The sequence below is a fragment of the Monosiga brevicollis genome, genomic scaffold (assembly GCF_000002865.3).
Source record: "Monosiga brevicollis MX1 MONBRscaffold_18 genomic scaffold, whole genome shotgun sequence".
Lineage (NCBI taxonomy): Eukaryota > Choanoflagellata > Craspedida > Salpingoecidae > Monosiga > Monosiga brevicollis.
In genome coordinates, this window is record NW_001865055.1 from 311,094 (window position 1) to 333,986 (window position 22,893).

At 54.0% G+C, this 22,893-nt stretch overlaps 8 protein-coding genes across 8 annotated transcripts; 6 read left to right on the forward strand and 2 right to left on the reverse strand.

Annotated features, from left to right (window-relative positions):
- Positions 1–179: 179 nt before the first annotated feature.
- MONBRDRAFT_9945 (uncharacterized protein) lies at positions 180–1,214 on the forward strand (the record flags this gene model as incomplete). The annotated part of the gene is made up of 3 exons (XM_001747618.1): positions 180–234; positions 554–702; positions 861–1,214. 3 exons carry the CDS (start codon positions 180–182, stop codon positions 1,212–1,214), a joined length of 558 nt encoding a protein of 185 aa, XP_001747670.1.
- An 876-nt stretch (positions 1,215–2,090) lies between these two features.
- Positions 2,091–3,129, forward strand: MONBRDRAFT_9946 (uncharacterized protein; the record flags this gene model as incomplete). Its single annotated transcript, XM_001747619.1, has 2 exons — positions 2,091–2,290; positions 2,535–3,129. Coding segments are annotated over 2 exons (795 nt in total), but the record flags the coding sequence as incomplete, so codon positions are not given.
- Positions 3,130–3,791: 662 nt separating this feature from the next.
- MONBRDRAFT_27243 (uncharacterized protein) lies at positions 3,792–5,980 on the reverse strand (the record flags this gene model as incomplete). Its single annotated transcript, XM_001747704.1, has 7 exons — positions 3,792–4,771; position 4,947; positions 5,036–5,161; positions 5,249–5,379; positions 5,506–5,526; positions 5,718–5,735; positions 5,857–5,980. The coding sequence occupies 7 exons, from the start codon at positions 5,978–5,980 to the stop codon at positions 3,792–3,794; spliced, it is 1,401 nt and encodes a 466-aa protein (XP_001747756.1).
- A 611-nt stretch (positions 5,981–6,591) lies between these two features.
- On the forward strand, positions 6,592–9,142 carry MONBRDRAFT_9948 (uncharacterized protein; the record flags this gene model as incomplete). The annotated part of the gene is made up of 3 exons (XM_001747620.1): positions 6,592–6,715; positions 6,937–7,486; positions 7,594–9,142. 3 exons carry the CDS (start codon positions 6,592–6,594, stop codon positions 9,140–9,142), a joined length of 2,223 nt encoding a protein of 740 aa, XP_001747672.1.
- Positions 9,143–10,069: 927 nt separating this feature from the next.
- MONBRDRAFT_27245 (uncharacterized protein) lies at positions 10,070–11,689 on the forward strand (the record flags this gene model as incomplete). Its single annotated transcript, XM_001747621.1, has 3 exons — positions 10,070–10,411; positions 10,530–11,358; positions 11,538–11,689. The coding sequence occupies 3 exons, from the start codon at positions 10,070–10,072 to the stop codon at positions 11,687–11,689; spliced, it is 1,323 nt and encodes a 440-aa protein (XP_001747673.1).
- A 1,337-nt stretch (positions 11,690–13,026) lies between these two features.
- MONBRDRAFT_27246 (uncharacterized protein) lies at positions 13,027–16,954 on the reverse strand (the record flags this gene model as incomplete). The annotated part of the gene is made up of 18 exons (XM_001747705.1): positions 13,027–13,120; positions 13,248–13,303; positions 13,432–13,583; positions 13,698–13,793; positions 13,891–13,935; positions 14,089–14,148; positions 14,228–14,294; positions 14,441–14,502; positions 14,584–14,649; positions 15,110–15,186; positions 15,280–15,352; positions 15,440–15,500; positions 15,809–15,897; positions 15,994–16,178; positions 16,272–16,374; positions 16,549–16,620; positions 16,731–16,788; positions 16,883–16,954. 18 exons carry the CDS (start codon positions 16,952–16,954, stop codon positions 13,027–13,029), a joined length of 1,488 nt encoding a protein of 495 aa, XP_001747757.1.
- A 926-nt stretch (positions 16,955–17,880) lies between these two features.
- On the forward strand, positions 17,881–19,143 carry MONBRDRAFT_27247 (uncharacterized protein; the record flags this gene model as incomplete). Its single annotated transcript, XM_001747622.1, has 1 exon — positions 17,881–19,143. One exon carries the CDS (start codon positions 17,881–17,883, stop codon positions 19,141–19,143), a length of 1,263 nt encoding a protein of 420 aa, XP_001747674.1.
- Positions 19,144–21,411: 2,268 nt separating this feature from the next.
- On the forward strand, positions 21,412–21,786 carry MONBRDRAFT_9952 (uncharacterized protein; the record flags this gene model as incomplete). The annotated part of the gene is made up of 1 exon (XM_001747623.1): positions 21,412–21,786. The coding sequence occupies one exon, from the start codon at positions 21,412–21,414 to the stop codon at positions 21,784–21,786; it is 375 nt and encodes a 124-aa protein (XP_001747675.1).
- Positions 21,787–22,893: the final 1,107 nt, after the last annotated feature.

The following is a 22,893-nucleotide window of genomic DNA, read 5'->3' on the forward strand; positions in this document are numbered from 1 at the left end:
CACCAGTGCAATTTTCTGCGACATTGGTGGTGTTCGTGTCGACACTGTTTGTTTAATGCTGGTGCCCCGAGTGACTCCTCATTTTCTGGGTGTGCTCCTATTGGCACCTGTCACAGGTTCAACTCGGGGCGGGTTGTGTCGCCTCTGACCAAGGAAAAAAAAAAAAGAAGACCGTCGTCATGTCGTTCCGTGGTGGTCGTGGCCGTGGTGGTGGTGGCTCCTTCCGTGGCCGTGGTACGTCGCAGCTCTTTTGCTCCACAGCATCCTCGCCCTGCAGACCGTACGACGCAGACATGTGCATCTGATACACACCTCGCCCCTCCCTCCCCTTCTCGCATTGCTCTAGGTCGTGGTCGTGGTGGCTATGCACCCCAGGGTCCTCCGGAACGTGTCGAGAGTGCGTTTGCCGTTGCTCCAGGCTCCTGTCGTACTTGCGCACGTGCTCTTTCAATGTGTCTGGTGCTTGGTCGAACTGCCTCGGCATTCTTTGGAGCTCACCCTTCTTGTCATTTTCCTTGTCATGTGTCAATGTCTCCTGCTCGGCATTTTGCAGTGGTTGGCTCATACATCCAGCCTTGCGAGGGTGATTTGGTCTGCAAGCTTGAAAACCGCAACATCCCTTATTTCAACGCCATGATCTACCTCGAGAACAAGTCAGAGGTCGGCAAGGTCGAAGACGTCTTTGGCACCATCACCGATGTGGTACGCCTGCCGACGTTTTATCCCGATCTAAAACCACGTTAAAAGAGTTGCCCTCCTACCCTGCCTTCAAGTTTCTGACCACGGTCCACTTGGCCATTTTTCTGTGCCTCCTCCTTTTTTTTCTTTTTCTTTTTTTCCTTTCTTTCAACAAATCTTAGCACTTTACCATCAAGCTGTCACCAGGTATCAAGGCTGATGGCTTCAACTCGGACAGCAAATTTTACATTGACCCCTTCAAGTTGCTGCCCATGGACAAGTTCCTGCCTCAGCCTGGCGGTGCCAAGAGCCGTGGCCGCGGCCGTGGTCGCGGTGGTGGCCGCGGCGGTCCCATGAAGCGCGGTGGTTTCGGTGGCCGTGGCGGTAGCTTTGGTGGTGGCCGTGGCGGTAGCTTTGGTGGTGGCCGTGGTGGCCGTGGCGGAAGCTTTGGTGGTCGTGGTGGAGGAGGCTTTGGTGGTCGTGGTGGTGGTAGCTTCCGTGGCCGCGGTGGTGGCGGCTTCCGCGGTGGCCGGTAAACCAGCATGCCATTGATGTTTCGTTGCCACTCCCAGTGCCCACCTTCCTTCTCTCTTTTTTGTCAATTTGTTGTGATGTTTCCGCACGCGGCTTGGCTTGTCATCCAGTAGTTGTGTCTGCGGCGGTGTTCAAGGTCGTATATTTCTGGATCTGACTGCCTTGTGCAGGGATCCCAAGAAGGGCCTGTGTTTTTATTGTCATTGAAGCTTGTTGTCTCTGCCTATATCCACTGCACGCCCCAGCCTTGTGAATGAGACATTCTCGCTCTTTTGGAGGGGGCCTCGTGAGATGAGGGCGGGCTCTCGGACGGAGTCTCGCGAGTCGTTACCATGGTGCCTTTCGTGACTAGCTGTTTGTACCATCTCTTCTCTGTTTTGCTTCGTGTAGCCCTTTGTGTGTCCACCTTTTTGTTTTTTTCTTGGCCCGGTTAGCTCTTCGAGCCTCTCTTGTCTTGTTCTGTGCTCTTGGAGTACGCTGTTTCCCACCGTCTTCAAATCCATTCTCAAAGCCTATCAACCTGACCATGGGCCCGCGTTCAAAGTCAGCCCAAGCTTCTCTTGTCATGTCATTTCACCCAAATCTTCTGACAAACTGACCGTTTCGCAACGCTGGTGCTGATTGCACTTTCCCACACACACACACACACTCTCTCTCTTTAAACCAATTCATATTCTCTCTCTCTCTCTCCCTCTCTCTCCCTCTCTCTCTTTTCACACACACAACTCTCTCTCTCTCTTTTTCTCTCGATCGTCAAGGCGACTCGGGGCGGTGCAGGTGTTGTTGTAACGGCAGCGGGGGAGGGGCCATTACCGCTTGGAGCTGGCGTTATTGTATCAGATGAGTAATATATTGGATTGGTATTGATAACCGAGACCATGGCCAGTGGCAAGTTGGCCGAGTTTGTGGCTTTGTTTCGGCAGCAGACGGGGCTGTCCCCAACAGCTCAGGAGCAGTGGCAGCGCCAATTGGCTCTTTGGACGCTGTTTGGAGGCGCCAAGACGAACGAGTTTATTCTCGTTAACCAGTCGACTGCCGGTCGCGACAAACTCTACCGTGTTCTGCAGTATCTCGCCCGGTCAGTATGCCCCACACTCTTTTTGAAGACGTGCGTTTTGCCAAGGCTTGGCTCATAATAGCTTCGCCTCGTCCCCCATGCATCAGACTTGCTGCTGCTCTGCTTCAACTCTCGTCGACCCCAGCGGGCCTACAGCGCATTCTCTGGATCACTCGCTTCAAGCAGCTTGAATCCCATCTTAGTCTTGGCCGCAAATGTGCGTCTGCTGCCTGTCACCCCTGCCTCCCTGCTGTTTGCGACGCAGCAATGCTCCCCGGTATCTCGCGCCACTCACCACTGCCTTGAATCCGGTAACACTCGATGCTCGTGCAGTGATGCGACTCTTTCGCTCCATCGACTTTGTCCAGATTGCTGAACGTCAATATCATGCCAACAGCAAAGATCGTTTCCTTCAGATAATGGTGCCCTTGGACAACCTCAACAAAGCCCTGCGCATGACCTTTGACCACGTGCAGTGGGCGGCCGGGGTCGGCCTCGTGGGTGCCACCCCCATGGCCGCCAAGGGCTTGGCCAGTCGCCTTGGGCGTTGGGCCAATCTCTTTTGGCTCCTGGGCTTGGTCACTGCCGTAGCAGTCGACGTGTATCGCCTTCAAGGCCTGGCTCTCGCCCAAAAAACAGTGCGACGCCAACTGCGCGAAGGCTGCGCCACCCGCTCGCCGGATGAGCTGCAGCAAGAGGCCAAGCGACTGCGCGCCCAAAGACGCGCCATGCTCTTGGAGCTGGTGCGTGATTTGACAGACCTGCCCGTGCCTGCCTACGGCCTCGATCTCTTGCCTGCCAAGACCGACACAGCGGTTGCCCTGGGTGGCACCATCGCCTCAATCATTGGCCTCTATCAAGTATGGCAAACCCAGCGTGGTGCACCCCCTCCGATCGTGCCGATTGAATGCTTGGAGCATGGAACAATACTCAATTCTTCATGCCCGGGCGCTCATTTTAGGTTTGGACCAAGGAGGTTGCCAAGCAACATGCTGCCTGAGCGGTCACCAAAGGCGAGAAGAGGGTGTGTGCTGAATGCTTGACAAGCCGAGCCGAGCTCTTGATCTCCACCATTTTGCTCTTTGCGAGCCGCGCTCCTGTGTGACGACCTCTGCTTGTCCAATTCCCTGCACTGCTTATTATGACTTGAAACCTTAGCTTCCTGCAGCAAGCCACAATGTTTGATGTTGTTGTGCAACCGACATAGGCACCTTGTCTTGGCTTGCTCGCCTCTCAATTGATTGTGCATTCAGCCCACATGTAGAAAGGAGGACCGATTTTTTTGTTGTGTGTGTTAAAATAATATTACTCACTCAGATCAGATGAATATTCGTTTGTCCCGACTCGCATCCGTTGCGCCAGGCTGCCTTTTTGTCTCACAAGACTGCGCAGAGCATCTCTTTGAGAGATGTCAAGTTGATAACAAGGGATAACACGAGAGAAAAGTAACGGTCTCAATCAGATAGATGATCAAATTCTTGTAAATTGCAAGTGTTGTGCTGACGGAGGAACGGGGCGGCGCTTAGAGCTCGTCCTTGACCTTCTTGCTGAGGCCCGAAGCACGGCTCTTGATGAATTGGGTAAAGTCCTTGAGTTCGCGACCACCCGAGTACTTTTCGGGCTTCTTGCTGTCAGCGGGCACCCAGAAGATTGAAGGATAGCCTGACACGGGCAGGCTGGCCGGAAGGTCGTTGGCCGTGGCATCGATTTTGGCAACGGTGACGCTGTCTTCATCCTTAAACTTGGTGGCAAGCTCGCTAAAGACGGGAGCAAGCTTCTTGCAGTGGCCACACCAGGGCGCATAAGCCTCAATCAGAACGTCCTTGCCAGGTGCGTTCAAAATCTCATCAATGGTCTTGCCAGTGGCCACCACCACATCACCATCGGGTTCGGGGTTGGCTTCTGACTTGACGTGTGACTCGAGCTTATCGGCTTCAAAATCAGCAATGAACTGGCGCATGGCATCCATGCTCCACTCCTCATCCAAACGATACTTGGTCGAGCCCTCGCCCCAGATACCGGCGGCCACGCTAAACTCATCCAGGCCAAGCTGTTGCACGTCCTGAGCAAAGTCGGCCTTGTTGGCCACGGCAATGGTCAAATCTGAAGTCACGTCCTGTGCAACCTTGAGAACGCGGTTGCGAATGTACTTGGCGCGAGATGGGTTCATCTTCACATCGAGATCATAGTACACCACCAAAAGGGGCTTGGAGGCGAAAAAGAAGGGGCGGTGATCTGGGGTCATGATGCCACCAGGAGAAGTGATGGCATCCATGATAAACTCCTTGATCAGCGTGTTTTTGGCCTTGCCGCTGTACACGACGTGACCCTCTTCAAACTTGTTGCTCAGCTTCTGGGGGCGGAAGACAACCACAACATCCTTGCCGTACTGTCCCAAAGCCTTGCTTTGGGTGGTGTGCGCGAAGCGGAAGTTTTCGCGCTCCGCATCTGCCGTCTTGAGGAAGGCGCGTGCCATGCCACTGTCCAGGCTAGAGAACATGCCTGACGTTATCAAGACCCAAACCGAGACAGGCGGTTGGGGGAAGAGTGAGGGATGAGTACAACCAATTGAAGGACGCGCAAGACATGAAGAACCAGATTGGTGGAGCAGGACGTACCAACGACGGAATAGTCGCTGTCACTAACAAAAGCGTTGATATCTTCGGCGGAAGTCAACTCTGCAGATCATTCATCGCAAACATTGGATTTAGATCAAGCCAGCACTTTGGAGGGGAGAAAGAGGGGATAGCAAAAGCCATATCTAACGGCGTTGTCGATGAGGAAGCACTTACGCTTGCTGGAGGGACCAGCTTGCTTCTCCATGTACTTGACAATGCCAGCGGCATCGCGAGGGCCTTGGTAGTCGGCACTGAGTTCACCCTTGCGGAAGATCTAAAAGCGCGCACCTACTCGTGAGATGTGGTGGTTGGGGGGATGGCCATTGGGAGCAAACAAGCAAAGCAAGCAGATGGAGGATACCTTGAGAGTGGGGTAGCCAGTGACGCCAAAACGGGAAGCCAGCGATCCGTGCTCGGTGGCATCAACCGCAGCCAGAGCTACTGGCGTGTCCGACTTTTTCAAGATACCAGCCGCCTTCTCATACTCGGGAGCTGACGTGGATCCACCCAACAAAGGAAGCGTGAGTTGACGTGGCAGACAAAGATGACGGTGACGACCAAAAAAAAAAAAAAAAAAGGAAAAAAGGAAGAAGGATGGATGCAAAAATGCAGACATACCCAGACGCTTGCAGTGACCGCCTACAAAGATACGATGATCGATGCATGGACATGGACAAGACATGGAAAGAAAGGGTTGGCCCGATCAGAGATGGGGGGTGAGATGCGGCCAGGTATAGCTTTTAGCTCAAGACTGCTCGAATCCCAAAGGGAGGAAGCAACAACAACACAAGCCGCTCAAGCAGCCCGCACCAAGTTCCAACTCAACTTACACCAAGGGGCAAAGAATTCTGCCAGGGGGAGGGATCGACCAGGCAAGCAAGCCAAACAACAACCAGTGAGAGAGCAGCCATTGAAATTCAAAGCCCGGTCCAGTGCCATCCGGGAGTACGGCGACACGTGGCAGCGTACCAACGACAGCCAGGTCATGCTGTTTGAGGGTCGACTCAAAGTTGCTCTCCGTGAGCGTAATCACATCTTCAGCAGCCGCCAGGGCCACCAGCAGGGCCAAGCCCAGCACCAACACCGCCTTCATCATGGCAGCCAGCTCAAAGGGGAAATCCGCACCAGCTTCGCCCACTGAACACTTTCGTCGACAAATCAACAACAGAAAACGTGAGAGAGCGCACACGAATGTTCCATCACCTTCCATTGGCTTCTCTCTCACTATCTCTCTCGCTGTTGTCATCAGATTCTTCTTCTTCACGGTCGATGTCAGATAAAACAAATGGTTCGATTTATTACAAGCGAAAAGGGGTGATAAACTGTTTCAAACTTATTCAGAATTCATATTCAAAGCTTTGGCGGGAAAGTTCAAATGGCTGCCGTTTTCTCATTTGACCTCGGTCAATTGCTGCTTCCAGCCACATTTACATTTCCTGTTGGCTTGATCGTGTGTACTTGCTCGCTTGTCAGGTGGGGCGCGCGCATCTCTGGCCACCACAGGCTCATTCCTGTCCGACCCAGCTCTCGTTGCATTGAGGTACGCCAAGGCATCGCATGAGCGTCGGTGGGCCGTCATGTGCAGAACGACACACACAGACCTCGACATTTGCCCCCTCGCTTGTCTCTCCTTTTTGAATGAAGCGTCTCTTCCTCACCCTGCTCCGTTTACCGCTCCTGACGTTGGGCAGCATCACTTTCGAGATGGCAGGCTCGGCGGTTGACCTCGCTTATGAGTTTGACGCCAAGAAGTTTGTCGATTTTACCGACCCCGCATTCATCAGTGGTACCGATGGCCCCACCGAACCCGAGCTCAACAACTGGTTTGGTACGTGTGGGGGTTCTTGCATCTTCTTGTCTGTGCCTCGAGCACTTGTTGCAGCGTTGCGTCCCCTCGCCAAGTGCTTGTCTGTCCGTATGCGTGAGCCTGTGCACCCGCGTGGGCGCGTGCTGCCCAAGAGCGACGCTTGGGCTTCACGTTTGTCGCCAACGATGGTCGTTGTCGCAGCGCCTCATCACCTGCTTTCATCTGGCCATCCCAAACAACAGCAAACCGACGCTCCATCTCCCATCGCCCGGCGGGCGAGAGCTTGATCGAAGAGGACGAGCCGGCAAAAGAAAATGAACAAGAGTCAGAGAATAGCATGGTCGCTGATGGTGACACATCTATCGCGTCCAGCTCGGCCAGCCGACCCGTCTCTGCTGCCTCCACTAGCCACGAGTCACTGCTTGATGCCGCCCCTGAGGTGACAGCACCCGAGGCACCACAACAATCAAACCAGGACCAAACGGCCGATGTCTTGCCCGCCCACGACGACGGCGCCCAACCCCCTAAAAAGAGCAAGCCCCGCAATCTGCGTGGTGCTTGGTCCTCCAAGAGCAACAAGGCCACGACAAAGCCAGAAGCAGCTCCCGCCCCAACCAAGACGCGCTCGGGTAGCGCGAAACGCAAGGCCGCAGCTTCGGGTGCCAAAAAGGCACTGACCGCCTCCGTGTCCTCCTCGTCTGTGCGCCAGACTCGCAGCAGCTCCCTGCGCAGGAAAAAGGTGTCCTCTACCGAAGCCGAGGCCCCAGCCCCCACCAAGTCGCGCGTGGCTAGGTAAGCCGTATTCATCGAACAAGGTTTTGGCCTCGTCGCTTTGAGCCATCTGTCCCACATCACATTTTTTAATGGTTGTTTTTATCTTCTCCACTTCCGCCCCTTAGCGTCCGCCGCAAGGTCATGTCGGCGCTCTCGTCATCGTCCTCGCGCCGCCCAAAAAGTGCGGCCTCATCTGCAGCCCCAGCCTCTTCATCCTCGGAGGAGCGAGAACTCAAAACGATTGCCGCCGCCCGCAAAAGCTTCAAGCGTCTCAAAGAAAAGACCAAAAAGTCCTTCAAAGCACTCAGCAAGTCCAAGAGCGCCGCCATCACAAGCGCTGCCGCCTCATCAGCAGCTCTCTCCGAGCGACCCCTCACCGTGCCTGAGCCCTTTGACTTCAAGACCGATCGCCGCCTGGGTCCGCATCGCAGCCACTCCATGCGCCTGCGTAGTGAAACCACCACCCGCCGCGCTGGCATTGATACCACGGCTAGCGTGACCAAGCCCGAACCCTTCAAGTTGAGCCACGCTCAAAGTGTCAAGAAGAGCTTGGACGCAGAGTCAGCCGAGCCCTTCGTACCTTTGGCTGCTCAAATTGAGCAATATCAGCGTGCCACCCCCCAGCGCTTCCGCAAACGCGCACACAATGATAGTCAGTACCGGCCCCAGCCCACCGAGGGCCGCCACGAGGTGCGCTGCACTATCCCCAAGTCCCCAAATATCACCAAGCGTTCCAAGAACACCGAGGTTGGTTTGACCACGGAGGACATTGAGCTGGCCGAGCTGGCCAAACAGCCCAAGTTCAAGGCGCGCCCAGTTAACTACGACATCCTCGAATGCGAGGCTGGTACTTACGGCGTCCCCAAAGTGGCCCCCAAAGCCCCAACCGTGCCCAAGTCACCCGCCATCACCAAGTCCAAGAATGCGCTCAGTGGTGAGAACTATGAAACCTCCGACACAACCCAGACCGTCACCTTCAAGGCCAACGCCGTGCCGGATTTTGCACGTCCGTTCCAGCCTCGCCGCTCCGGCCGTCACACCAAGGCCCGCCCCTTTAGCGGAAGCCACATCTATGAAGACCCGCGCGAGAAGCGGGCCCAGCTTGAGGCGGAGTACGAGGCCGAGCTTCAGCGACAACGCGAGTTTCGCGCCCAACCCATGCCCGCATTCGAGCCCGAGATGGTTCGTGAGACGACCGAGCACAAGGCCCCCACTGAGGTTGAGCCCTTTCAGTTGGCCACGGAGGTTCGAGGCGAGTTGGCCCGTCATAAGCTGCAAGTGCTGCATGAAACTGAGGAACGGCTGCAAAAGCAACAACGCGAGTTTCGCGCCCGGGGTGCCGACGTTCTGGACAAGCCGGTCTTCTTGCCCACCAAAAGCACCAAGCCCTTGACCAGTGTAGGTAACTTTCAACTGAGCTCAGATCTTCGTGCCAAAAAGCGTCGCGAATTCGACGAAGCCCAGGCCGAGCAGCGACGTTTGCAGGAGGAGCAAGAGGCACTGGCACGCGCCGCAGCAGAGGAGCAGGAGCAGCAGGAGATTCGACGCCTGCGCAACAAGCTTGTGCACAAGGCCTCCAAGATTCGCTCCTTCAAGTCGGTGGACATTGCACCAAGCCAGAAACGCTTGACAGAGCCCCAATCACCGGCCTTTCGCATTGCGGGCCGCAAGTGAGCGCCCCAAGTGCGCGCCGCTCTCCCCGAGTTGGTCCCATGCCCAAAGACCTTTGTTTTTTACGTATTGGACATGGCGAGGCCTACTGATGCCATGTCTGCGAGCACATTTGTTTGTTTTGTGTGTGTATGTGTGTGAGTGTGCACGATGATCAGTCTTGCTATGGCCGTGCCGGGACTTTTGATTGGGTCCATTGAAAGTACTTGCACTGCGCTTCTGTCTAGCTTGTGCCTTGGGCGTCTTGCTCTCTTCTCTCTCGAGTCGTCATCCCCATTTTGCCATAATTTGCTCATTTTTCGTTGTTGCTGTTGTTGTTCTACTTTGTTTTTTCTTTTTCTTTTCTTTTCGTTCTGTTGATGTTCATTGTGTTCAGAAAGTTGAAGCGTTGCTGAAAGAGCCCAAGCCTTCGATCCGACCCAGCCCAGCCCAGCCACCCCATGCCCGTGCCACCACCCACCAGCTCAATGCTTTCTTCTTCCTGTTAATTCTCAGCAGAGACAGAACAGGGGTAGACGCGTGATTGTCAGCATAAAATGTCAGATAAACCATTGCTTCGGCAAACGTGCCTGTTGCGAAATCCCACGGTGATGGCAGCGGGATGATTTTTTTTTTTTTTTTTTTTTTTTTTCTTCGGATCGATGCAAAGGTCAAGCATCAAGGGCCAGTGGAGCAACAGGGGGAGCGGAGCGCGAAGGGTGAATGAGGGATGAGGGTTGATGGAACGTCAAGAGAGCAGCGTGGGTTTCAAGTAGATTTGGACGCGCTGGAGCCTGCCTCTGGTTGGTCACGGCGATCATTGCGTTGTGGTGTCGCACGTGGCCCCTTGTGGCTCATTTCCGCCCAGTGGGCTTGTGGGCCAGCTGTTGGAAGTGGCCACACGAGCCGGAGGAGCTCTGATCGGTGCTCAATCATTATCATAAAGGCGGGATGGGTCAGCTGACGCCAGCGGCGCGGCGAGTGGCCTTGGCCGTCACGCTGGTCGAATGCGCTGCCTTTCTGGTTCTGGGCCTGTCCATCGCTCTGTTCGGGCCCATCCTGTTGGAGCTTGCCAAGGAGATGCATACAACACTGCAGGGCGTCTCGGTGGCCTTCTCCTCTCGATCGTGTGGCTATCTTTTGGGCTCTATCGCGTCGGTCCCAATCTTCGACCGACGCCCAAACAGCGCTCCGGCCGTGCTCGGCATCACATTGGCCATTGCCGCCCTTGCCTCAGCAGCAAGCGCGCATGTGAGCCAACTGTGGCAGTTTTGTATCCTCGTGTCCTTTCAGGTATGCTTTCCCTAAATCTTTGTTCCTCCCGGCCGTCATCTCATGGGAAACCGCGTCATGCCTGCCTGCCTGCCTTTCGATTGGCTTGAAGCTGACCTCGAACCACGCTTGCGCAAAGGGGTTGGCCATGGGTATTCTAGATACGGGTGGCAACCTCCTCATTTTCAAGCTCTGGGGTGATGAGAGCCCTCCCTACATGCAATCTTTGCACGCCTCATTTGGCACCGGTGCTTTTTTCAGTCCGTTCCTTGCCAAGGCCTTCTTGCCACCCACCCCCGTAGAAACCGAGACCGACGCGGACAATGCCACACCCGTGGTTGCACCAGCCGGTCATGTCACCCAGGCCTTTACTGTCGTAGCCACAGGCATGCTCGTGGTTGCCTTGGCCTTCCTCGCCCTCAACAGCAAAGTGCGCGCCATGTTGCGCGACCAAGCAACGGCTCAAAAAGGCGCCGAGGATGGCAATGCCACCCCATCCCCTGGGCCACTGGATGCAGCCACCTACCGCTTGATTCTCGCACTGGGTTGTGTCGTCTTCTTCCTTTACGTGGGCCAGGAAGTTTCCTATGGTGCCTTCCTCTCAGCTTTTACCCAAGAAACCGATCTGGGATACACCGCCAACCAGGGTGCAAGCATCACCAGCGCCTTCTGGGGCAGCTTTGCCGCCGCCCGCATCATGGCCATCCCCCTCTCCTTGCGCTTTACCCCACGCCAACTTGTTGTGGCTGATCTTGCAATTGCCTTTGGAGCCAGCCTTCTCTTTCTGGTGGCAGCCCAGCACCAGCTTGTAGCCTGGTTGGCATCTTGCATCCTGGGTGCGGGCATGGCCTCAGTCTTTCCCAGTGGCCTCAGCTATCTCGAGCAGCGCATCAAACTGGACAGCAAGGCCGCCTCACTCATTGTTATCAGTGCAGCCGCAGGCGAGATGCTGATTCCCTTGGTGACAGGTGCTCTGTTTTCACACTGGTCACCGATCGGCTTTCCCACGGTACGTGTGCCTTGCCTTGCGGTGGAATTCCACCACCGGGACTGGGAAAACCAGTCCATTTGCCTTCCTGTGCTCTCGTGTGCTCATCGTGCACTTGCTGATTGTCGCCTCATTCGCTTCTTTTGTGTTTGGTCTCAGGTCAATTTTGTGTTGATCTTGATGGCCACCGTGGCATTTTACACACTGGACCGCGTAGCACCCGCAAGCTCGGCAAGCCGACAGACCTTATGATCAAGGCTGCAAGCCTCACAAGGGGCGTGACCGAGCCTACTCCTATTCTAAGGCTATGACCCATCACGCGAGGCTTGAATCAGAGTTGTCGCCGTTATTTTTTAATAAACGTCAATTCGCATGTCAATCAATCACTGAACAAAAACAAGGCCCTTGGATGTCTTACCCCTACAAACGGCCTCAAAGGAGAAACAGCACGATATATAGTTGACCGTGTCCGGCACGGGTGCGCGACGAGAATGCAATCTTTTTATGGTGGCATGAACCATTGGTCAAATCTACACGATCGGTTGCAACCCGAGGGTTACCCTCTAAGAAGCAGTTGCGCTTGCTGGCACCAGTCAACAAAGCTATCCAGTCGGAACGTAAGCTCGGCTACCTGGTGACACAAGAATCGAAATAGGGCCTGGCCAGCATGATCCAAGTGTGTCGCTACTCTCAATCTATTTTGACATAACAGCTGAAACTCCTCAGGTCCGTCACAACGCGCCATCACGAGTTGCAGCGTATCAGAGAGCCTTGCTGGAATGTTTCCTAGTTCTACAGGCTGCCAAATTGTTTCAGAAAAGTTACCCAGTCTATGCAGCAAGGGTGTACACAGTTGTCGCCAGTCTTCTGTTGCTCTCTGGGCCAAGGGCAAGGTATGCGCCCACTCCTCGAGCTCCCGATCTAGCCTTGCGGGCGCTTTGACCTGACGGAAATGCTCTAGTTCACATTGAAAGCGTAGTAGCTCGCTGAGAAGCGTTTCCACGTCATGCACGGCGTCAGCAAAATCCAAGAGGTCCGGGCATTGCCACAAGTCCTGGCTGCCCCTCACACAGGACACGGTCTGCACCAGGTTTTCACAGGCCTCTTTGATATAGCGTGGCGGCGAAAGGGCGAGCGAGCGCATCATGCTGCTTGAACAAGCTGTTCCAGCCAACACTGTGAACAAAGAAGGTACAATTCAACTGCGTTGAGCTCTGGTTTCAAGGGGAAGAAAATGCGTCTTTCACTTTCCTTCCATACACATCTACCAAGATTGTCGTTTGTGCCGACATCACAAGCACTTTTTTTTTTTTTTTTGCTTGCATGACATCTTTCTTGAAAGCATTCTCGGTTTGTGAGAACACATTTTGGTCAAACTCTCAATTCTGTCGCTTGATTTGCTTCCTTGTGTTTCTTGTTGGTTACATGTGGTAGATGTGCCGTTGTTTGGGCCATTGTTATTGATGAGTCTTGTCTACCAATTCATCTCTCTCTCGAACGAAGCAAGCATTTTGCAATGCTTGCATGATTCAGCACGACGGAATGAAAGAACTGAGACACAGAGCCCAAAATATCAAATTTGCGACAACTTGACCCGGCGAGTCCAATCGAAGCTCAGTCAGAAATACGTTGCTGCTCTCACAGAAAGTCAGGAGACACTTTCTACCTTTTCTGGCTTGTGAATGCAATACACACACACACACACACACACACACACATCAGAATTAAAGCTCTGGGAAAGGCTGGTTGCACTCCAAACCACAACTGCCCGAACAACTGCAAGGCCAGCAACAATTCAACGAGGAAGCACCAGGTGAGACACATGATCAAGATCGAGAGACTCAACCAAACACAACCGCCACAACTGACCTGCAGGACCACATGGCGCTCAGTATCCAGGTTCCATCGTGATTCACATGCATGCCCTAACGGCCACAAAAGCACAATGTGCGTGAAAACCCCCACGTCTCTTTTTCCATCGCACGAAGCACGCACTTCCACCCCCCATCAAAAATTAAAAGCAAAAACTTCTTTGCCGTGTTCAGCAACATACCTGCGGAGTGACGCCCCACTCAATGCCAGTGCCCACGACGTGAAACGTGTTTTCTGAGCGGGGGATGGTGTGAAGGTCCTCCACATCGAAGCTATAGCTTGTGGCATTTTTGATCAGGTTCACGGTTACGAGTGAATATTGCCAAGTGATTCCTATCAGGAGTAGAACGCACATGATGAAGATGAGGAAGATCTTTAAACAAAATGCTCATCGGTGAGGCCTGCTCTGAGTACGTGTCTGCATGTGTGCGTGTGCACTCTACTAACCGCCATCCTGGGAAACAATCGTCTCATTGAGAGCGTTACGGCCCACAACTCGCTCAAGCTGGTCGAAACCCAGCAAGCGCGTCGGTGCCGTCATTTCTGCGCCGCAGCAGATGGAAACGTTTGAGATATTGAGCAACGGACGGCCAGCATTGCACAACCACAAGTTGCTTGGAAGACTTTGCGTTCTGCTTACCGGCCCAACCCGCCAAACCATCATCGGCTGTGGTGAAGCAACCATCTGAAGTACACGCCAGCACGCGCCCACGCTCTTCATCGTGCACATACTCGCGAAAGCACGAGCAGGCTAACAAAATTTACTGGGCGTGTGAGCAAAAAGAACGATCGACGACGCCTCAGGACAAGCAGCTTTGACCAGCCATTCAGTGCGCACCGTCATATGCAGGCCGGGTCAAATTTGTAGGAGGAAGCTCTGGCTCCACCTCACGGTGCGCTAAAAGTCGAGTAGCGAGTGCTGTCAATGAGTGTGCACGAGCAAAGGCACCGTGCTGAAGCCAATGGCGAGTACTGACCAACGCAAGTCTGAAAGAGAGGAGTTGTCATAGATGATGCATAGCGATCCAAGGCACAATAGAAGGTCTGTAGCCCCAGTCCCAAAGTGCAAGCACATCATCCCGATCAACCATCATTAGCATGATGACATGCGCAAAACCCCACGAAACCATAGCAGTGCTAAAAGCTCCCTTTCCTTTCAAACACACACAAGCTGATGGGGCACAACCGACCTGAGCGTCTGTTGCTTGATTCGCTGGTTGTACCCGAACTGCATGAGCTTTGTAGACTCCACCTGCGTTGAACAGTTAAGAGCAAAGTTTTGAGGCACCCATCTCGGCAGTAGAGTCAAAAGCACCTTACAAGAAAGACATACCAGGTGGTAAAATCAAGTTGACAGCCGACACCAACCCCACGTTCATCTGTTGCACTTCAAAGAAACCTGAAAAAAAAAACACATGTGCCAACTTCACGTGAGGCTGCTCTGACTTCAGACAGCTTTGGAAAGTGACAAAGCATCATGCAAATAGAGAAATATATGTGCCAGATAGACTGTACCGAGATCATCTCCGGGGAGAGACACATTGACCAACGCGCCGTTCACGAGATACTGGTTCACCTGCAAAAGCCAGCGGCCAACGCTGGCTCAAAGTGAGGTGTGCGCAGCGCTGCTGCCCACATGAACGCAAGAGCCCCGTGCTCGCTCTCAGCAAGTCTTGCTTGCCTGATGAGCCGGGCTAGTCCACATTCGGCCCTCGGCATCATTGCCAGTCAATTGTATCATCACGGGCTTATCTGGTGACCAGAATAGCCATGTGCGCGAGGTTGCAGGCCAAGCGATGACATGAGCAAGTTGAAACGCCAAATCTTGCAACACGAGAAGCACCGACCAAACTACTCACCATCCGTCTGGGCCTCCTCGTGTGGCCAAACCGTCACCCAATACAGCACATCAGCCGGGCTCACATATACTCGCACGCTACAACATTTCAAGACAACAAGTGAGAAACACAAAACACGCACAATCAATCGAGTTCTGCACACTCGCAGGGTGCTTGGATGGGACACAAACCGAGTGCCTGCGCCACAGATAGCAGGATCTGATGTAATAAAGTAATGCCAACCAATGCTCCAGAAAGTGCCATCTGCGTGCCAGAGTACATGAGAACAGCTCGTCACATGGCAAAGAGGAATTGAGATTGTGCGAAAGAAAAAAAAAATGGTAGTCGTACTGAGGAGAATATCGCCAGTATCCTGTGGGCCATTGGTAAATTCATGCACGACATCACCCGCCTACGTGTTCCGCGCGAGGAGCGACCATCAGTCATCAAGCTTGCCGCATGTATCATGCAAGTGGGGGTGCTTCCTTCATAATGCGTTGCACACAAAATGCTCTCACCGCTATGGAGCAACTGTCAAAGCCAGTCTTGGTAACTTTATACAAGTCTTGTTGAGCGCGGATTCCTTCGACAAACTTTATGATCATAATAGACAAAGCAGCTTAGTCCAAGCAACCATGCTCGCCAGGGCCGTCTCGCAATTCGCGAGCATGATGAGAAGCAGAGTCCTGCACATGTAACATAGGATTGTGCGCGACCAACCTGGTCCCATTGAAACCGAACGAAGCCATTTTCTGGGATATGCACATCTGGTTGTGGCTGGGAGGTCCAATGCCAGGTCACGATGGTGGCTATCAGACAGAAAAAAAGGTGAAGCATCGAAAAGCGGACAAGCAGCACAAAGGCCAAGCATGAAACAAACAGGTGGTGGAACAAAAGCATCACACCATCGCTAGGAGACGGCTGAACAAAGCTTGTGTCTGGAGGTGCAGTGGTCGTTGTAGTGGGGGGCAAAGTTGTGCCGATTCCCAGTGTATCAACTTGAACCTTCATGCCTGCACCACAGTTGCTGGCGTAGTTGTCCACAAACCATCGTCGTCCGGCCCTATCCATGCTCACTGCCAAATTGGTACTGCAGGACGATACGGTTATCATACACAATCACATCGCTGACCGTAACGTTGACATGTGGGTGTGGGAGAGACGAACACGACTCAAGAAGTACCTCGAAGTGGTTGGGCTTTGAAGCAGAACCGTGTCGACACCTGTCAAGTCACAGGCATCAAACGCAGCCTGACTTGACAACTCCAGCAAACCATGTGGTGAGTCTGTCAAGAGGGGAAGGCAGGAGGAGGAGGATGAGAGGAACCGTAATTCACGCATGTTCCCGATCACCAAATCAAGCTCGTCCTATAAAAGCCCCCCCCCCCCCCTCCTCCACGCCATCCTCCTTCTCCCTCTTCAAAGGCAAAGGTGACAGAAAGCAGCGAGCATAGGCTGACTTGTCCAGGAAAAGCGAAGTTGTGTGCCAAACTCCACCGTGGGATCGCCCAGAAACGAGCGCAGCTCGGGGCCTGTGTTGCCACGTCCGCCAATGTCAGAGAGATGTCAACAGATGTGAGGAGCGTGAGCAATTGGGATTGGTCGAGATGCATTGACGCCCAAGGTCAGTAATGCCGCGGACCTGTGATGTAGGTGCTGCTGCCATTTGGAAACACTGGGTTGAAAACCCATTGTAACGTCTATCAAAGTTTTGCGCGGGCAAACGTGTTGGCAAGTTGCAAGGCATCTTCTGGCACGCTGAGGTCACAAAGTTATCAGCCAAACCCCACGTACCAATTCCGAAGAGGCGCTGGTGGTGGGAGACACCATGAAGAGCACAGCCAGGCCACCAAGCACAGTCTTCATCGCGGCATGAGTCACCATCATGGCTGCCTCGATGCGAACAACAACGCAAAGCAGGAAAGAAAGCGGAAAAAAAAAAAAATGAGCGCTGCAAACAAAACAAAGCTCATCCACCCCCAACAGCACACAACCTTGTCTTGCTTGGTTCGTCGCAGTAAGGTGGAGACAACAGTTGTCTTCCTTTGCATTTGGATGCTAATGTTGTTGCCGCGACGTGCATGCATGCACGCATCGCTCACGAACATCACAGTCACAAAGGGTATTTGTTGTTACATGTACCTTTGGATTGTTACCAAAAATAAATTTTTCAAGTGTTGTCAAAAAATGGTTGTTGGAGAGGAGGTCGCACCTATAAGGGGTGTTTTGTTGGATGGCGGTCGGCGTTTATTGTGGTCAGATCCCAGCCCACTTGGGATGATGCGAACCGTGCAAACCTGTTGAATCTATGAGATGCCATTTTGTGAGCGTAGCTGCCCCACATCAAGAGTTATATTCTTCTTTTGTTTCTTTGCTCTGGAACTTATAAAACCTTGAAACTCGACTTTTCTCGTCTATCGGGGACTGCAGTGCAGGAAGCTTGGGCACTCAGCTTTTCAAAGATGCTCAGATAGGTAGGGCGAGAAGAATCGGTGGAGAAGTGGGCTTTCGTGCGGTGGTGGTGGTAGTAAATAAGCTTCAATTCGTGTTATTATTAAGACGTGGAAGTATGGGGCTCTAGTGCAATCAATGAGTCGATATACGCCTTGGACTTTTTGTACTCTCGTCGCAAGCCTTGATGAGCGAATCAATCTCATTCTGGTCTGTATTAGAGCTGGCCCGAGGCGCGGCTGGCCTGTTTGAGTCGCCATCGTGACCGCTCTTGAGGCGTGATGCGATCGAGTAGGCGGCGCTGACGCGGCGTTGAGCGAAAAACTGGCAAGCTCAATGACATGCTGACGACCGGTGTCTCGCTTCAGGCCCTCCTCACGGCCATGCAGTACGTGCCTAGCCTCATCAACCACCTCTACACGCTGCCCCCAAGTCTGACGTCGGGCTTGTCCGAGCTCTTGCACCGTGCTTGCAAGGACACCTTTGTCAAAGCCTTTTTTGCCAAGGTAAACCTGTCTGCACCAGCCGGAGCTGAAGGTCATGACGTTACGCTGGAACAGCTCCTGGAGGCTCGCATCTTCACGCGGGCCAACACCGGGGGCTTTGGCCTGCACGACTTGGTTGAGCGCGGACCGGTGGCTTATGTCTGCAACATGGCCAAGCTGGCCACTCGCTACCCTCGAGTTTACGATCGACTTTTGGAGGATGCATCGAGGGCTGCCGACTTTGAGGACCACGTGCAGCGAGCTGGCTTCCAGATGGCCACGGTCAAGGACGCGGCGACTCAGCGACCAGCTGAGATCATTGCCCTCCGCTCCAAGGCCGCACTGGACGACCTGATGGCCAAGTGCGCGCTGGACCTGCAGCAGGCATATCTGGCCTCACGCGAGTGGGGCGTCAGCACTGTCTTGACCATGCGGGGTCGAGACAAGTTGCGTCGCTTGAGCGACACGACCTTTGCCATTGCGGTCGTGTCCATGATGGGTTTTGGCCTCCATGAACTCATCAACGTCAAGCCGACGGACAAGTGCCTGCTCTGCAGCAGCAAGACACCCCAGCCGCGACTGACCCGCGAGCACCTGCTGACCTGCCGTCCCATCAAGCGACACAACGCCCTTCGCGACGAGATGGGCCGCCTGCTCAGGTACGCCACCCTCTCCCATGTCTGGGTGGAAAAGTCTGGCTACAACGCCAACGGTCAGAGCTGCCGCATCGACCTGCACTGCCGCAACCCCTTTCCCGGCGGTGCTCTGGGCCCAGCTCTGCCCGACCTGGGCATTGATGTGACTGTGCGCACAGCCCAACCCCCGACCACCTCGCAAGCCTGCATCAAGGTGGGCGCTGCCCTTCGCCGAGCCGAAAAGGAGAAGCGCGACTACTACACCGGTTTCAACCATGGAAAAACTCTGATCGTCCCTGCGGCGATGACGAGAACCGGTGGGTTCGCCTCCTCCTTTGTGGATCTGCTTGGTCAGCTCGCCCGCTGCGCCGAGGCCCGTGGTGTGTACCAGCCGGGGCTGGACGAGGCCTTTGTTCCTCGGTGGAAGGGTCGCTTCGCGGCGCTGGTCCATCAGATGAACGCTGGTCCATCAGATGAACGCTGACCACATCCAGCGCCACTTTGGCGGTGTCTGCCTACGCTCGTCGTAGGTAGGCACCGCCTCGGGGGTCCCTCTGTGGGGATCCCTGTGTGCACCAGTCGCTCCCTAGGTGGTTCTCGTTGTGATCTTTTCATGATGGCTTGACTTGTATTTTTGTTTTAATTTTACTCGTATTTTGCACTAATTTTTACTGCATTTTTGTAAAGTCCTTTGTATGATGTCTTCTTCTTCTGTGGTCGGTTGCCTTTTCAACCCGGCGTTGTGCCTTATTGTATGTGAGCGTGCCGTGGTGTTTTTTGTGTGATCGTGCTGTGATGGCTTATATTTGTGATGCTTGACTGCCGTTTTTGGGTGTCTAGTGTTTGAAATGGCTGTATCTCTCGATATACTTGGTCGTTTCTCACGGTTTTTGTTTCTATGGGCGTGATTCTTTGCGCTTGTACTCCTCGGCATGATAGAAGCCGTTGAATGTGTTTTGTTTTCTTGTGTTGTTTTGCGTGCCGTCGTGATTTTGATGTCGGGGTTGCACAGCTTTGCTTTCAGCTCTGAGGTTCAAACACCTAATTTATTATTATTATCTGCTCGTGCCTGACCTGCTCGGAACTGATTTGCTCGGTTCTGATGTGCTCGGGCCTGTCTTGTCACGACTGATGTGCTCGGGCCCGATCCTCTCGAGTCGGATCTGCTTGGGCCTGATCTGCTCGCGACTGATCTGCTGGGGCCTGATCTGCTGGGGCCTGATTTGGTCGGAACTGATATACTCGGTTCTGATCTGCTTGGGTCTGTCCTTGTCAACCCTGATCTGCTCGTGCCTGACCTGCTCGGAACTGATTTGCTCGGTTCTGATGTGCTCGGGCCTGTCCTTGTCAACCCGGATGTGCTCGGGCCCGATCCGCTCGAGTCGGATCTACTCGGGCCTGATCTGCTCGCGACTGATCTGCTGGGGCCTAACCTGCTCGCGACTGATCTATTCGGTTCTGATCTGCTCGGACCTGATTTGCTCGGTTCTGATGTGCTCGGGCCTGTCCTTGTCAGACCTGATGTGCTCGGGCCCGATCCTCTCGAGTCGGATCTGCTCGGGCCTGATCTGCTCGCGACTGATCTGCTGGGGCCTGATCTGCTCGGGCCTGATCTTTCGGCTATCTGCTCGGAACTGATATACTCGGTTCTGATTGCTCGGGCCTGTCCTTTTCAGACCTGATCTGCTTGGGTCTGTCCTTGTCAACCCTGATCTGCTCGTGCCTGACCTGCTCGGAACTGATTTGCTCGGTTCTGATGTGCTCGGGCCTGTCCTTGTCAACCCGGATGTGCTCGGGCCCGATCCGCTCGAGTCGGATCTACTCGGGCCTGATCTGCTCGCGACTGATCTGCTGGGGCCTAATCTGCTCGGAACTGATCTATTCGGTTCTAATCTGCTCGGGCCTGATATACTCGGTTCTGATATGCTCGGGCCTGTCCTTTTCAGACCTGATCTGCTTGGGTCTGTCCTTGTCAACCCTGATCTGCTAGTGCCTGACCTGCTCGGAACTGATTTGCTCGGTTCTGATGTGCTCGGGCCTGTCCTTGTCAACCCGGATGTGCTCGGGCCCGATCCGCTCGAGTCGGATCTACTCGGGCCTGATCTGCTCGCGACTGATCTGCTGGGGCCTGATCTGCTGGGGCCTGATTTGGTCGGAACTGATATACTCGGTTCTGATGTGCTCGGGCCTGTCCTTTTCAGACCTGATCTGCATGGGTCTGTTTTAAAGGTGTATGTCCAGTACAGTGTTATGTGTGTGGACAAGGCGATTGTCACAGAGGTATCCAACCAATCGAAGTGCATACGAGAACATGGATTGAAGCAAGGCGAAGGAACAAGACAGAACAAGACAGAAGGAGGGAAGTGGAACGACCGAGGTCAAGAAGGAAAATGGTACCGATCCAGGGAGATCGCTCCCATTTATAGCAGGTGGAAACACACACACACAGTGGAGACAGAGAATGGACTATCACACTGAAGACAGGTGGAGGCGATATCAGCAATCTGTTGGGACCAACAGATGCCACAACAAGATGATACACCAAGATGGCACAGCAAGATGTTACACAACAAGGTGGGACAACATCAAGTACCAGAGGACACACAACGTGGTAAAGTATTTTTTTCTGACATCTTGTCGTGAACCACGTTGTCAGATAAAATCTGCAACCCCGCTCCTTGCGGCCCGCGTTTTGGCGGCGCCCTCGCTCCCACCGTGTCCGCTCGCTTGCTCGCTTGCTTGCCCCGCGGACATGGCCTCTGAGTCCGGCGGCGAGGATTCTTGGACCCAGGTCCGCGGTGCTAAGCGCCCGAGTGCTGAATCACCTCCAAGCAACACCACCACCTCGCCTTCCCAAACTCATCGTTCTGCAAAACACACAAAACATGGCAGCGCTCGCCACGACCGTAACCATGTTTTCCCTGACCCTATGACTACCCCGCTTCGCCCTCGCGCCCACCACTCTGTCTCTACCGCCCGTGCCTCGTCTCATGTGCCCTCGACGTCCCCCGCTGCCGGTGCGACCGAGTCTTCGGCACGTGCCGTCGTGCCCGCGGCCGAGCCAGTGACCAGGACGTCAAACGGCGGCGGGGAGCACCGAGGATTTGTCAGCATCGGTGCCCTCTGAGCCAAATGGCAGCGGGGAGCAGCAACCCTCGCCCGAGTCCACAGGGCAGACACATCATTCGATTCCTAACACACCATCGGATTTTTTGACCATGTCTTCGGATGAAAGCGACTCCCCTCCTCGCTCCACCGCACTCCGCGCGCCCACCCCTATCGCCCCTGCCGCGCATGATGGTGCCGGTGACACAAACGGCAGTGCCACGCCTGAGCCATTGGTGCAATCACCTACACCCGCTCAAATGGTGCTGCCATATCCATCGGGTACACAACAAACCCATTCCGATCCCTCTCCGCCCTCTGCTTCACCCCCTGCCTCTGCCATTTTGCCCGCTGCCGTTTCACATCCAGTCGAACACAGTGAGCATACAAACTCAGCCCCACTTGGCGAAGTCAGTGAGAGTGAAACACACAATACAGCGGGCGAACACAGTGAGAGTGAACAAGATGTCCTTCTCAGCGATCCCGCTCCGCCCATCGCTGCCAACGTGCTGGATGCCCAGCGCAAGGTCCTGCTGAAGACATCTGGCCACAGGCAACTCCTCGCCTGCCCATTTGGGCTTTGCAAATGCAAGGGGCCCCGCCTTATAATAAATAAATTAGGTGTTTGAACCTCAGAGCTGAAAGCAAAGCTGTGCAACCCCGACATCAAAATCACGACGGCACGCAAAACAACACAAGAGAACAAGACATTTTCATCGGCTTCTATCATGCTGAAAAGTACAAGCGCGAAGAATCACGCACAAGGAAACAAAAATCATGAAAAACGACTAAGTATAACCAGAGATACGGCCATTTGAACCACTAGACACATAAAAAGGCAGTCACACATCACAACTACAAGCCATCACAGCACAAACATAAAAAACACCACGGCACGCTCACATACAACAAGAGACAGCGTCGGGTTGAAAAGGCAACCGACCACAGAAAGAAAAGTCATCATACAAAGGACTTTACAAAAATTCAGCAAAAATACCACACAAATACAGTCAAAATCAAAGTAAAATTAAAACAAAAATACAAGTCAAGCCATCAAAAGATCACAACGAGAACCACCTAGGGAGCAACAGGTGCACACAGGGATCCCCACAGAGGGACCCCCGAGACG